Source organism: Ovis aries, chromosome 18 (assembly GCF_016772045.2).
Source record: "Ovis aries strain OAR_USU_Benz2616 breed Rambouillet chromosome 18, ARS-UI_Ramb_v3.0, whole genome shotgun sequence".
Classification (NCBI taxonomy): Eukaryota; Metazoa; Chordata; class Mammalia; order Artiodactyla; family Bovidae; genus Ovis; species Ovis aries.
The window spans coordinates 5,798,253-5,814,371 of record NC_056071.1 but is presented as its reverse complement, the minus strand read 5'-3'; the positions used below and the strand labels follow the sequence as shown (position 1 = coordinate 5,814,371).

Below are 16,119 nucleotides of genomic sequence, written 5' to 3'. Positions count from 1 at the left end.
TTTGCATGAATATATCCAGCCTTGCCATTACCATCTGTTCAAAAGGCTGTCATGTTCCCACTGAATGGTCTCTGCAGTCTTGTTGAAAAGCATTTGACTACACACGTCAGCATATATCTCTGGGCTCTGCATTCTATCCCATCCATCGACATGTTTGTCTTTACGCCATTATCACAGGTTTTTGACTACTATTTTTGCTCAGTCACTAAGTCGTGTCCCACTCTTTGCAACCCCATGGACTGCACCATGCCAGGCTTCCCTGTCCTTCACTATCCCACGGGGCTTGCTCAAACTCATGTCCATTGAGTCAGTGATGTCATCCACGCATCTCATTTTCTGTTGCCCCCTTTCCTCTTGCCCTCAATCTTTCCCAGCATCGGGGTCTTTTACAATGAGTCAGCTCTTTGCATCAGTTCAGTTCAGTTCAGTTCAGTCGCTCAGTCGTGTCCGACTCTTTGCAACCCCATGAATCGCAGCACGCCAGGCCTCCCTGTCCATCACCAATTCCCGGAGTTCACTCAGACTCACATCCATTGAGTCAGTGATGCCATCCAACCATCTCATCCTCTGTCGTCCCCTTTTCCTCCTGCCCCCAATCCCTCCCAGCATCAGAGTCTTTTCCAATGAGTTAACTCTTCGCATGAGGTAGCCAAAGGACTGGAGTTTCAGCTTCAGCATCATTCCTTCCAAAAGAAATCCCAGGGCTGATCTTCAGAATGGACTGGTTGGATCTCCTTGCAGTCCAAGGGACTCTCAAGAGTCTTCTCCAACACCACAGTTCAAAAGCATCAATTCTTTGGCGCTCAGCCTTCACAGTCCAACTCTCACATCCATACATGACCGCAGGAAAAACCATAGCCTTGACTAGATGGACCTTAGTCGGCAAAGTAATGTCTCTGATTTTGAATATGCTATCTAGGTTGGTCATAACTTTTCTTCCAAGGAGCAAGCGTCTTTTAATTTCATGGCTCCAGTCACCATCAGCAGTGATTTTGGAGCCCCCAAAAAGCAAAGTCTGACACTGTTTCCACTGTTTCCCCATCTATTTCCCATGAAGTGATGAGACCAGATGCCATGATCTTCATTTTCTGAATGTTGAGCTTTAAGCCAACTTCTTCACTCTCCTCTTTCACTTTCATCAAGAGGCTTTTTGAATCCTCTTCACTTTCTGCCATAAGGGTGGTGTCATCTGCATATCTGAGGTTATTGATATTTCTCCCGGCAATCTTGATTCCAGCTTGTGCTTCTTCCAGCCCAGTGATTCTCATGATGTCCTCTGCATATAAGTTAAATAAGCAGGATGACAATATATAAGCCTTGATGTACTCCTTTTCCTATTTGGAACCAGTCTGTTGTCCCATGTCCACTTCTAACTGTTGCTTCCTGATCTGTAGACAGATTTCTCAGGAGGCAGGTCAGGTGGTCTGGTATTCCATCTCTTTCAGAATTTTCCACAGTTTATTGTGATCCACACAGTCAAAGGCTTTGGCATAGTCAATAAAGCAGAAATAGATGTTTTTCTGGAACTCTCTTGCTTTTTCCATGATCCAGCGGATGTTGGCAATTTGATCTCTGGTTCCTCTGCCTTTTCTAAAACCAGCTTGAACATCTGGAAGTTCACGGTTCACGTATTGCTGAAGCCTGGCTTGGAGAATTTTGAGCATTACTTTACTAGGATGTGAGATGAGTGCAATTGTTCAGTAGTTTGAGCATTCTTTGGCATTGCCTTTCTTTGGGATTGGAATGAAAACTGACCTTTTCCAGTCCTGTGGCCACTGCTGAGTTTTCCAAATTTGCTGGCATATTGAGTGCAGCACTTTCACAGTATCATCTTTTAGGATTTGAAATAGCTCAACTGGAATTCCATCACCTCCACTAGCTTTGTTCATAGTGATGCTTTCTAAGGCCCATTTGACTTCACATTCCAGGATGTCTGGCTCTAGAGGTGACCAAATTATTGTCATTTATTGACCAATTATCATTATCATCAGTCTTTCCAATAAATATTCAGGATTGATTTCCTTTACCTTTGTAGTACTTTGAAATCAGGAAATATAAGTCTTTCAACTTTGTTTTTCTTTCCAAGATTGTTTTGGCTCTTCAGGGTCTCTTGAGATACTGTGCAAATTTTAGAATAAATTTCTCAATTTCTGCAAGGAAAAATGTTGTTAGGATTTTGCTAGTGACTGCATTGAGTCTGTACATTGCTTTGGGCAATATTGACAACTTACTGATAAAACTTCCAATCCATGAACATCAGTGTCTTTCCATTTATTTATGTATTATTTCCTTATATCAATGTTTTATAGGTTTTAGTGTACAAGTTTTTCACCTCTTTGATTAATGTGTCAGTATTTTATTCTTTTTCACATTTTTGCAAATGGAATTGTTTTCTTAATTTTTCAGATTGTTCAGTTTTGGGTACAAAAATATCACTGTTTTGTGTGTATTGGTTTTGCATCCTGCTAATTTGCTGGATTATTTTATTAGTGCTAATTTTTGTGCCTTCAGCAGTTCAGTTGCTCAGTCATGTCCAACTCTTTGCGACCCCATGAATCACAGCACGTCAGGCCTCCCTGTCCATCACCAATTCCCGGAGTTCACTCAAACTCACGTCTATCAAGTCGGTGATGCCATCCAGCCATCTCATCCTCGGTCGTCCCCTTCTCCTCCTGCCCCCAATCCCTCCCAGCATCAGAGTTTTTCCAATGAGTCAGCTCTTCGCATGAGGTGGCCAAAGTACTGGACTTTAGTACTTCATGATTTTCTATAGGGCTCACGCGATCTGTAAACAGATAATTTTACTCCTTCCTTTCCTAACTGGATACCTCTTATTTCTTTTACTTGATTAGCTGCTCTGGCTATGACTTCCAGTATTACATAGGACAGAAGTAGTGACAGAAATCATCCTTGCCTTGTTCTTCATCTTAGAGGAAAAGCTTTCAATCTATCACCCTTGAGTATGACATTCAGTAAGGGTTTTTCATATATGGCTTTTATGATGTTGAGGTACTGTCCTTTTATTCCTACTTGCTGAATTTTTTTTATCACGAGAAATAGGTGAATTTTAGCAAATAGTTGTTTTTTCCACCAACTGAGATGATTATTTTTTCCTTCCTTCTGTTATTGTGGTATATTACGTTGCTCAATTTTGTATGCTGAACCATCCTTGAATTCCAGAAATAAATCCCACTTTGTCATGGTACATGATATGATTTTGGTTTGCTAGTATCTTGTTGAGAATGTTTGCAATAATATTCAAAAGGGAAATGTTTTCCTTATTCATAAGTATTCATATAGTACTCTTAGAGTGTCTTTATCTGGCTTTCATTAAAGGGCAATGCTATCTTCATAGAAAAGAGAAAGCATTTTCGCCTTTTCAGTTTATCAGAAGAGTTTGAGGAGGATCAATTAATTAGTTCTCCTTTAAATGTATGGTATAATTTACCAGTTAAGCTGTCAGGTTCATGGCTTTCCTTTGTCAGGAGATTATTGATTACTGATTTGATCTCCTTTTTAGTTACAGGTCAACTCAGATTTTCCATGTCTTTGTGATTAAGTCTTGGTGAGCTTTGTGTTTCTAGGTATTTGCCTAGTTCATCTAGGTTTAGCTAATTAGATAGTGTACATTGGCTCGCTGTATTCTCTTATAACTCATTTTGTTTCTACAGAATTGACAGTCATGTCCCTGCATTCATTTCTGATTTTAGTAATTCAAGATTTTTTACTAATCAGTTTGCTGTTGTTGAGTCGTTAAGTCATGTCCAACTCTTTGTGACCCCATGGACTGAAGCACACCAGGCTCCTCTGTCCTTCACTATCTTGTGGAGTTTGCTCAAATTCATTTCAATTGAGTCAGTGATGCTGTATAACCATCTCATTCCCAGCATCAGGGTCTTTTTGAATGAGTTGGTTCTTTGCATAAGGTGGCCAAAATATTGGAATTTCAGCTTCAGCATGAAGCTTCAGTCCTCCTAATGAATATTGATTGATTTCCTTTAGGTTTGATCTCCTTGCAGTCCAAGGGACTTTCAAAAGTCTTCTCCAGCACCACAGTTCAAAAGCATCAACTCTTTGGCACTCAGACTTCTTTATGGTCCAGCTCTCATATCTCTATATGGCTACTGGAAAAACTATAGTTTTGACTGTGCAGACCTTTGTCTGCTTTGACTACAGTGAAGAACAGGGAAGCCTGGTGTGCTGCTGTCCATGGGGCTGGCAAAGAGCTGGACACAATTTGATGACTGAACAACAACAATCTTTGTTGGCAAAGTGAAGTCTCTGCTTTTTAGTATGCTGCCTAGGTTGGTCATCACTTTCCTTCCAAGGAGTACGCATCTTTTGATTTCATGGCTGCAGTCCCCATCTGCAGTGATTCTGGAGCACAAGAAAATAAAATCTGTCACTGCTTCCACTTCCCCCCTTCTATTTGCCATGAAGTGATGGGACCAGATGCCATGATCATAGTTACTGAATTCACTTTTTCACTCTATTTCACCCTCATCAAGAGGCTCTTGAGTTCCTCTTCATTTTCTGCCATTAGAGGGGTATCATCTGCATATCTGAGGTTGTTGATATTTCTCTTGGCAATCTTGATTCTAGCTTGTGATTCATCCAGCCCTACATTTTGCATGATATACTCTGCATAGAAGTTAAATGAACAGTATGTCAATATACCGTCTTGCCATACTCCTTTACCAATTTAGAACCAGTCAGTTGTTCTATGTCTGGTTCTGTTACTTCTTGACTTGAATAGAGGTTTCTCAGGAGACAAGTAAGATAGTCTGGTATTCCCATCTCTTTAAGTATTTTCCACAGTTTGTTGTGATCCACACAGTCAAAGGTTTTAGTGTAGTCAATGAAGCAAAAGTAGATGTTTTTCTGGAATTATCTTGCTTTTTCTATGATTGAATGAATGTTGGCAATTGGTTTCTGGTTCCTCTGACTCTTTTAAATGCAGCTTCTACAGCTGGAAGTTCCTAACTGATGTATTACTGAAGCCTAGCTCTAAGGATTTTGTGTATAACCTTGCTAGTGTGTGAAATGAGTGCAGCTGTACAGTAGTCTGAACATTCTTTGGGACTGGCATGAAAACTGACCTTTTCCAGTCCTGTGGCCACTGCTGAGTTTTCCAAATTTGCTGACATACTGAGTACAAAGCACCAACTCTTTGGCACTCAGACTTCTTAGTGTTGAGTGCAACACTTTAACAACATTCTTTTTTAGGATTTTAAATCCTAAGGTGCTGAACGTAGCACTTTAACAGCATATTCGTTCAGGATTTTAAATAACTCAGCTGGAATACCATCACCTCCACTAGCTTTGTTCATAGTAAAGCTTCCTAAGGGAAGCTTTTTTTTTCTTTTATCACTTGACTTCACACTCTAGGATGTCTGGCTCTAGGGGAGTGACCACACCATTGTGGTTATCCAGTTCATTAAGACCTCTTTTGTAAAGTTCTGTGTATTCTTGCCATCTCTCCTCAAACTCTTCTGATTCTGTTAGGTCCTTACTGTTTCTGTCCTTTATCATGCCCATCCTTGTATGAAATGTTCCCTTGATATTTCCAATTTTCTTGAAGAGATATCTAGTCTTTCCCACTCTGTTTTTTCCCTTTATTTCCTTGCATTTCTCATTTAAGAAGGCCTTCTTATCTCTACTTGCTATTCTCTGGAACTCTGCTAAAGATTTAATCAATCTAGCTAAAGTTTTATCAATTTTGTCAGTTTTTCTGAAGAATCGGTTCTTGGTTTTACTGATTTTATCTACTGTTTTTCTATTATTTACTTATTTCTGCTCTAATCTTCCTTTCCTTTTGCTAGACTTGAGTTTAGTTTGCTCTTCTAGCTCTCTTAAGGTGTAAAGTTAGGTTATTAATTTGAGATCCTTTAAAAAAAAAAAGTAAGCATTTTACAGCTATACCTTTCCTTCTGAGTACTGCTTCCACTGTTTCCCATAAGTTTTGGTATGTTTCATTTTCATTTTAACTCAGCCTCATGCATTTTCTCATTTCCCCTGTGATTCTCCCTTGACCCACTGGTTGTACAAGAGTGCGTTGTTTAATTTCCACATATTTGTGAATTCTCCAGTTTTCCTTCTGTTACTGATTTCTAACGTAATCCCATTGTGACTAGAGAAGATACTTTGTATGATAATTTTAAATCTGTGGAGACTATCTGTGAGTATATACAGTATATCCTGGAGTACGTCCCATGTGCATTTGAAAAAAAGGACTATCCTGCTATTGTTGGGTAGTGTTCTGTATCTTATTAGATCTAGGTGCCTTACTGTGTTGTTCAAGTCCTCTATTTCCTCACTTATCTTCTGTCTAGTTTTCCCATTCTTTACTAATAGTGTGTGTGTGTGTGTGTGTGTGTGTGTGTGTGTGTGTGTGTGGAAGGGGGGAGCTGAAGTACCTATTATTACAGAAAACTGCAGACTTTTCACTACAATTCTAGAAAGTTTTTGTTTCATACATTATAATGATCTGTTATTAGGTACATAAAAACTTATAACTGTCCCATTTTCTTGCTATATTGAATCTTTTATTATATACAAGATATTTTTGTCTCCTGTAACTTTTTCTCACTAAAGTCTATTTTGTATCATATTAGTATAACCACTCCTGATCTCTACAGTTACTATCTGCATGGACTATCTTTTTTATTCTTTTGCTTTTGATTTGTGTCTTAATGTAAAGTCAGCCTCTTACACACATTGGAGCATTTCTTAGATCCATTCTACTAATCTGTCTTTGAAAAAAAACAATTTTTTATTTTGTACTGGAGTATAGCTGATTAATCAGCAACGCTGCAATCGTTTTAGGTGAATAGGAAGGGACTCAGCCATACACACACATGTATCCATTCTTCCCCAAACTCAATCTGTCTTTTGACTGGAGAGTTTAACCTATAATTTAAGATAATTACTGACAAGGAGGGACTTACTTCTGCATTATGCTGTTTGTTTTCTATGTGTTTTATAGCTTTTGGGGGCCCTCATTTCCTGCATTAGTGATTTTTTTGCATGTTTCATTTTTTATGGTGAAAATTTTAAATTCCCTTCTCATTTCCTCTTGGGTATATTTTATAGCTATTTTCTTTGTGATTACTACCAGCATTTATATTTAACATCCTAAAGTCATAGCATTCTGATTTTATACCAGCCTGAATTCAATAGTACATAGAAACTCTGCAGCAAGATGGTTTTTAAAAAACAAACAAACAAAAAAAACAGAATTATAAATCAAGACAAGAACCACCAAGGAAAAAGCAGACTGCTATGATAAAGAAAACAGGTGGCCTTTTCAGAGGAGGCAGCAAGGAGGGCCTCTCTAAGGGGACATTTACACGGAGACATAGAAGACAGAGGCGCCAGCTCTTTATGAAGTGGGGCAAAGACCGTTCCTGACAAAGAGATGCTACAAGTCAGACAGGAGCCCACTGGGGCCCCTGAAAAACAGTGGCGCACATGGCAGGAGTGGAGAAGGGAGTGGAGCCCGGGAGAAGCGGGTGGGCCCAGCCACTCAGCCTGGGAGGGCGGCAGGCGGTGGGGAAGATTTCCACATCCGCCATGAAGGAAGGGCGGCAGGCGGGAGATTCCCACATCCGCCATGAAGGAAGCCACAGAGCGCCTCAGAGCTCCTAGCAACAACATCCTAATTCAAGACCCTTCTGGCCGTTCTGTAGCAAGGATCCAAGAGGGAAGACAATGGAAGTGGAGGAGCCCAGAAAGATACTCCTGCAGTTGTCAAGATAAAAAACAACAGCGGTCAGTCCCAAGTAGGAATGGAAAGAAAGGACAGATCTAAGATATGCGGTCTCCCTTATGACCAGGTGGTACAGGGAACCCTCAGCCCAGGTTTGAGACCTAACCCTGTGAGGCATTCACTGGCTCTGCACCCCGAACTCCCCACAAGCCTCTATTTTCATCTCATAAAGTGAGAATGAGGAAATCCACCAAGGATGAGGAGGAAGTGACGTGAAATCATGAAGCGTCCATCTGGACTAGTCAAGGCACCACAAACACCCTTCCTTCCTCTGAAATATGGGCCATCAGGCTACTGATTGACATGGACCTAATTCAATACAACTCTGCGATGTTACGAAAACTGTGAGCACTTGACACCAAACCCCCACACTCTGCCAACTGTGGGTGGGCTATCACACACCCAGGCCCCATAAGCCCCCCCTGGCCTGACTTGGGGACAGGGACTTGTCTGGGTTTAGCTCCTGCGGCCAGAGTGGCATGTAGGAGTTGGGTCAGTCCCCTGCCCACAGAGACCCAAGTGGGAGGGCGGGGAGGTGGGGTGGGCACTTGGACATCAGCACCAGATGGTGCTGGAGAGAAACCGATGGAACAAAGGCGGCAACCTCTCTGGCAGATTTCCTTCCAAATCCAGAGGAGCGAAGGAGACAGAGCTGTTTCAACCCTACACGCCCACAGAAAACACGGTTCACCAGGAGAGAGAGGGCGGCTGCCCCCCCCCCTTCCTGCTGGCTGCACCCCGGGGGCCTTGTCTAACGACAGGGCTCCTCAGTCCAGCCACCACCCTTCCCTGGCATCCCGGCTTAGAGAAGATCTTACTGACTAACAGAGATCCCTTTTCTGAAACAGCTATGGGCAGGACAGACAGAATTCTTTGTATTGTTAACACTAGGGTTTGAGAAATTGAAGGATGCTGGAGGTGGTGGAGGGTGGCCTTGTTTAAAGTAAGGTACATTGTCTGAATGCAACTGGTTCTTAAATATTCTGAACAGCAACTCACAGAGCAACAGAAAGAGGTTGCCAGTGGGGAGAGTTGGTGTGAGCAGGTCAGATGCTCTGCTTCCATTTGTCTTCTGGCCTCATCAGACCAGCCAAGAAACTCCAAGGAGCAGACGACCGAAGGGCTAGGTGTCAGTGTACAAATGTCACGTGCCCTTCACCAAAGCGGCACTGCCCTTATTAGGCAGCCCTCATTAAGAAACATCTAAATCCCAAATGAATGTAGTTGGCCCAGATGTGCCCTCAGGCAGCTGGATCTGGAGCCACCAACATCTTAGTATCAGCAGCTGAAGAGGCGTGAAGAGTGTCAAGTTGAAGGCCAGCATCGCCACCACTCAGCTCCTGTCGTTCAGTCCTTACAGCTCGTGGGGAGACCAACGCTCCCACATACAACCCCTCTCCGACCTGTGATAAATAGAACAGCGGCTCCTGTCCACACGATAAAACGATGAAAGCAAATATCAAACTAAGAGCTTTGCCTTATTACTACTTTAGCTGTTGTAATGAATGTTTATTCCCTGGACTTGTGCCCTGGACAAAAAATAAATAAATGAGATGAAATCACCTACAGGTGAGAGAGCCTGGTGCTGAGCCAGCCCCTGCAGGCCTCCTCTGGGCTCTGCTCCGGGTGACTGTGGCACTGTAGCCCGTCATTAACCAGCCACCAGGGAGGCCAGAACTCGTGTGAACGCAGAGCTCAGGGAAATTTCTCAGAAATCAGGGCCAAACACCATTAAAAGCTGAAACAGGAGCAATTTCACTTCTGGGTACATACCCAAAAGGAGTGAAAGCAGGGACTCAGAATATACACCTACGTTCACAGCAGCATTATTCAAAACAGCCTAAAGGAGGAAGCAACCGAACGTTTTATCAGTGGATGAACAGACAAAATGCAGTCTACCCATACGATGGGATGTTATGTAGACAAACCTCCAAGAACATGGACCAACCTGGAGGACATCGTGCTGCTGCTGCTACTGCTGCTAAGTCGCTTCAGTCGTGTCCGACTCTGTGCGACCCCATGGACGGCATCACACCAGGCTCCGCCGTCCCTGGGATTCTCCAGGCAAGAACACTGGAGTGGGTTGCCGTTTCCTTCTCCAATTCTTTTGTTTAGTGTTACCTGAATCTACATCTTAAAATTCTTCATAATTTAAATTTGTTTAATTTTACGTGGCACATTCTTTCCATCTTGTTAGTGACAAATTCTTGAGGTCTTATGATACCTTTATTCTTTAATTATAGTGAATAATTTCAAAACATTTCAATGTTAATAAAAATACTGTCAATATGAGATCTAGCCTTTAAATAAAACTCAAGGGGCTGGACTGAAGGTGGCTCTGGTAGAGTCCACCACCATGTTTCAAACTGCTTAGATCCCAGACCTATGCAGCTGGATTGTGTGGGTGTCATTTCAAAAACCCTCATGTCTTGGCCATGGGTTAGCCCTCTGTGAATAAGATTTTTAACCACTAGCTGGAAACAATTCTATATTTAACAGGTTAATATTAAGCAATCCGAATTTACTGTTATTTCCCAGAATCTGATCTAGTCCTAAGAGATACCCATACCAGATTTACAGAGTGCTTTTTTACTTCAATGTTAACACAATTATCAATTAGTTCTCTCGGTTGAAAGATTAAGGCTTGTGTCAACAGGCAGTATTTCTGCTGGACCTTAAAGTCTCCTATTACTAGTTTCACTGGGATAGATCTATCCCAGTGATAGATAAGGTCCCAAGAAGGGAATTACATTTCCCTCAATAACATACTACATTCTCAAGACTGACTCTAGAACAACTGGCTTCATGAGACAGAGGTTACAAGTACAGTTAACAACAAGAAAATTAAGTGATTTGTTTTACATTGATTTGAAGAAAAAATTCATCATGAGATACATGTTTAGCTTTTAAATATAGAATGATTGTATAAATTCGACTTTAGCTGAAAGGACAATTTAGCAAGTCCGATAAAGCTCCTAGAAACATACTGAAAATAAAACCAGATACACCGTAAGAAACATTCTATGGAGCTTCCATTTATCCTTTAGTCACTGTTTCAATGATCATATTTTCTGATTAAAAAATCAGAACACATGGTTTGTCAAAGGACTTTCCTCGGTATAAGAGGCAATGAGTGACATCATGCTGAGTGAAAAATCAACCAGTCACAAAAGAACAAATACTGCCTGACTCCACTTAGATATGAGGTCCTTAGGGGTGTCAGATTCAAAATGGAAGGGTGCTGTCGCGGCTGGGGGAGGGGAGCATGGGATGCCGGTGTCGAATGAGGACATTCCAGGGATGGATGGTGACAATGGCGGTACAGCAAGGTGGGTGTTCCTAATGTGACGGAACTGCAGGCTTAAAGGGTGAGACAGAAACTTTTCTGGTATGTATTTATTACCATAAGTTTTAAAAATCTGGAGAAGGAAAGGAAGGAAGTAAAAAAGGGAGAGGAGAGAAAGGGTGGGGGGAGAAAGGAAAGAAATGAAGTTAATGGAATTCTTAGAGCTGATGACTTTAAAAGGGAGGGTGACCTGGAACCTCATGGTGTGTCCACAGATCAGCCCTGGATTGGTCCCCCAGCGGGTCCACATCGCTGGGTTTTGCAGACGAGCCCATCCTACGGGGAGGTCTGTGGGTCCAGAGGGTAACTCACCTTCAAGACTCCATGCACCACCAAAGCAGCCTCGGCCTTAGGGCATGGCCTGTCTGGGGTTGGGGCAGGGGCCAGACAGATGGAGTTTCCTGCAAACTGATACGAGTCCCCAAAGCAAGCCCTGGCAAGTCAGCCTGACAGAGGTCGAGGTACTGGAGTCTTGACTTCACAGTGGGCAGGAACGCCGTGGGGCTCGCCATCCCCGTCAGCCCAGGGTGAGGCTTATGATCAGCTGTTTCCCTGTGGCTAGTTACAGACAGGCCTGGCCTGATGGCCACAGCTCTGCCAGGGACTCCCTGTGTGACCCGGGCTACCGTGGGGCTCGCCATCCCCGTCAGCCCAGGGTGAGGCTTACGATCAGCTGTTTCCCTGTGGCTAGTTACAGACAGGCCTGGCCTGACGACCACAGCTCTGCCAGGGACTGCCTGTGTGACCCGGGCCACATCTCTAGCCTCTCTGTTCCCAGGCCGCCTCCAGCATCTCCCAGTCACTGTGGCACAGCCAGGGCCTGGCCCTTTCCACTTTCCATGAGCTGTATGTGCTTTGGTCACCAGGCACAAGGCCCCTGGGGCAGCCAAAGCCCCGGGGGCGGGGGGGGGGGTGGGGGCAGGGTTAAGCCCCCGCCTCGCAGCTGCTCATGCAGGGGAGCCAGCTCAAAGTGGTTCTGACGCTGCCGGCTCTGAGCTCAGAGCAGGGCTCCTGCGGCAGGCGTGTCTGGGCCTGAACCCCACACTGGTACCCCGTCACCCACTTCCCTCTCCAAAGTCCTCCTTGACCTCGGTTCCACCCAGTGAGGCTCTTTCCTCTTCTCTCCCTCAGCCAAGACCTTCTGCAATGCTGTTTCTACTTCTTCACTTCCTGATCTCATCCCAGTTTGCTCCTACCCAACTTCCACCCCCAGCAATGCCTGAAGTGAAAGTGAAAGTGAAGTCCCTCAGTCCTGTCTGACTCTCTGCAACCCCCATGGACTGTAGCCTACTAGGCTCCTCCGTCCATGGGTTTTTCCAGGCAAGAGTACTGGAGTGGGTTGCCATTTTCTTCTCCAGGGGATCTTCCCCACCCAGGGATGGAACCCGGGTCTCCCGCATTGCAAGCAGATGCTTTTACCGTCTGAGCCACCTTTGAGGTCGGCAGCAGCATCAGGCATTGTTAACTACTCCCTTCCCACACCTCTCACCTCACTCCTTAAGGACAACCCACACCCGGTCTGTCTGCCTTCCCACCCGGCCCTGACCCCGGCACTCCACTGTGCCTCTGTGGGCAGCTTCTCTCTCCCCGCTGTGCTCTGCTCGGCCGGCCAGCCGCACCAACAGCTGCAGACACACCAGTCCACCTGTCCTCCCCAAGATGTAGCTCCTGCGGCACCCCCCATGTGACCTGCCACTGCTCCCCCAATCGGGCAAGCACCCTCGCTTGGCTGAAGGGTCAGCTCTTTCATGATGCCCCCACACTTCGGAGTGATCACTCTCCAGCCCTCCACCTGGCCCCCAGTGCTCCCTGAAGAAATGCCTACTCAAGCACAGATGCTTCGCCCATCTGTGACACCACTGCCTTCTGCAGAAAGGTCCGGGTCTTTTAGGATTTGTAACTGGCACCTACCACTATGCCAGGAGATATTCAAAACTGCTTGTTAGGAGAGTGGATGGATGGTGGAGTGGGGATGCACACAAACATTCTTCCATGTCCGAAGTTTGAGGCGGGCGGCCCCTCCCCACCTACCCACCATGTGAAGGTTTCCCTCCTCCGCCCACTCATCAAACCAGCGAAGACCCAGGTTCCTTCCTTGCTTCCCTCAACTAGACAAACTCTCTTCCTTGCACATGACCAGCTCTGTTTTACACTAAAGTTGGATATTGATTCTTTGTACTAGACAGTTGGCTCCTTAGAGCAGGACTGACTTACTCAGCGTTACTCCTCTGAGAGGGGCCTTCGCCCACAGAAAGGGTCTTGGGAGGCATCTAGTGGGGAGCACGGGTGGACTCCTACTACCAGAGGACTCCCATCACCCGGCAGACTCTCATCACTGGGCAAACTCCCATCACCGGGCGGACTCCGGTTACCAGGTGGACTCCCGTCCCTGGGCGGACTCTGGCACTGACCCTGCACCAGCTCCGCTCAGCACTCAGGCATCTGCCTAGGGTGCTCCCCCGCCCCTTGTGCCCCACCTGCCCAGGGGTGGCAAGTCTGTGTGTGAGCCCACTCCCGACCCTGGAGCAGACACCAGCGCCACGCGCAGGGCCCTATCCAGGAGAAAGCAGGCTCACCATGTTCATGACGGTGAGGATGAACCTCTGGGCTGCTTCCGCCCCGTGGTACTGCACCATGTCGGCGTCGGCCACCACCAGGGTCTCCACCGTGTGCTCACTGGTCAGCCGGATGGCGCTCCTCCGCTGCCGCCCATCCCGCGATGCCTGGCCCCTCCTCGGCTTCTTCTTTTCTAGAAAACAACGGAGACACTTGTGCAGCACCTTGCTGTTTCCTCACCACAGGGAAGGGATATTAGCAAACAGTGAGCAACCCTCTGCTGACCCTTCAGATCAGTTGATATCCGAGAAGACCTTACTTTGCTAAACAGCTAGGGTTATTACTGGGTCCCACGTCGGAACATCTGGATGCTCAAAGCTGCCATGTGAGGACTGACATACAGATTTGTGGGTGCAAACACCTCTGACCAACATCAAAGGTTGATGTCAATAACATGCACTTTCAGAATCCGAATGTGAACAGAAAGGCAGTTCCTTAATTTGATAGCTATTATCCCATGGATGGAGGAGCCTTGTAGGCTACGGTCCATGGGGTCGCTAAGAGTCAGACACAACTGAGCGACTTCACTTTCACTTTTCACTTTCATGTACTGGAGAAGAAAATGGCAACCCAATCCAGTGTTCTTGCCTGGAGAATCCCAGAGACAGAGGAGCCTGGTGGGCTTCCGTCTATGGGGTCGCACAGAGTCGGACACGACTGACGTGACTTAGCAGCAGCAGCAGCAGCAGCATTTCCATTTTTACATCAGCCCACACGGAAGCCTTTCTTTGGGACTGGAATGAAAATCTTCTGTGTGGGCTGATATAAAAATGGAAATAATAGCTATCAAATTAAGGAACTGCCTTTCTTTCTCTCCTTGGAAGAAAAGTTATGACCAACCTAGACAGCTTATTAAAAAACAGAGACATTATTTTGCCAACAAAGTTCTGTCTAGTCAAAACTATGGTTTTTCCAGTAGTCATATATGGATATGAGAGTTGGACTATAAAGAAAGCTGAGCACTGAAGATTGATGCTTTTGAACCGTGGTGTTGGAGAAGACTCTTGAGAGTTCCTTGGACTGCAAGGAAATCCAACCAGTCAATCCTAAAGGAAATCAGTCCTGAATATTCATTGGAAGGACTGATGTTGAAGCTGAAACTCCAATACTTTGGTCACCTGATGAGAAGAACTGACTCATTGGAAAAGCCCCTGATGCTGAGAAAGATCGAAGGCAGGAGGAGAAGGGGACGACAGAGGATGAGATGGTTGGATGGCATCACTGACTCAATGGACATGAGTTTGAGTGAACTCCGGGAGGCCTGGCGTGCTGCAGTCCATGGAGTCACAAAGAGTCAGACACAACTGAGCAACTGAACTGAACACAGAAACCAGCTCTGCTACAACCTCTTTGCAATAAACTCAGCCCATAGACGTACAAACTGGTTTCATACAGTGACTCAATCATTCTAGAACCGAAGATGCACACACAAAAACCAGAAATACGGTTCACAGTGTATAAACAAAAATAGCCTGTGCGGTGAGACAAACTGGAAAGCAATCTACAACCACAGAGAAAGCCAACGATGGTAAAACAGGGGGCAGTCATGTAAAGCACAGTTGTGAAGGTTATTTAGTGACATAGAGAGAAGCACATATAAGTCTACAGATAGTTAAATCTCAGGTTGGCAAAGATTTAACACACAAGCATCTTCAGGCCCAGAGATAATAACCTTCTTTAGGAAGAACTTAACTAAAATATGAATCACGGGTGATGTGTGATCTTCATTTTCCTTTTTCCCTCTGTATTTTCCAAATTTATACAATGGAACAAGTACTTATTTATTTAAAGTATTATCCCTGAGTCTGAGAAAATCCAAGAAGTCACTTTTAAACTATAAGCAAGGAAACAGAGGGCCTGGGGAGCAAAATATGTCATCTGACTTATCCCAGAAACGCAAGACAAAATGTATAACTGTCTTTTCAACCTGCAGGGTGGTTCCCTCCTCTCCAAAGCCAGGCTCACCTCCCCTGGAGACTTCCAGGCCTTAGGAGTGGAATTTGGGAAGGCAGGGTCTATTCTAACAGAAAAGATATGGTCTCAGATGGTACTGCCTTTGCACACGGCCAGAATGAAAGAGGCCCCTGGTTGGCAATCTCTCTCTGGACCTACACTCACATTCACAGAGCCCCTCTGAATACGAGGAAGGTAGACCATGGGCAACTTCTAAATCCTGAGCTCAGCATGCTTGCCAGGTGCTCACTGCCTGGATCAGGCCAACCTATCAATCTTGGAATATGCGATAAGCCACGTCACCTCAGCAGAAGTGAAGGGCCACCCAAATAAGAGCTTTGCTGTAACCAGCACACCCCACATTTTCCAAGATGATGAAGAAACAAACTCTGCCGCAGCTCCTCCCTAAGCTGGGAGTTATTACCCATCTTTCCAC

The 16,119-nt window shown here is 45.0% G+C and overlaps 1 protein-coding gene across 4 annotated transcripts in view; it reads right to left on the bottom strand.

Moving 5' to 3' along the window:
* ADAMTS17 (ADAM metallopeptidase with thrombospondin type 1 motif 17) overlaps positions 1 to 16,119 on the bottom strand; it is a 392,113-nt gene that overhangs the window by 308,867 nt on the left and 67,127 nt on the right. For all 4 annotated transcript variants that reach the window (XM_042235032.1, XM_042235035.1, XM_042235033.1 and 1 more), the window contains exon 4: positions 13,691 to 13,863. In XM_042235032.1, the coding sequence (XP_042090966.1) occupies positions 13,691 to 13,863 (173 nt within the window). The remainder of the gene's footprint in view (positions 1 to 13,690; positions 13,864 to 16,119) is intronic.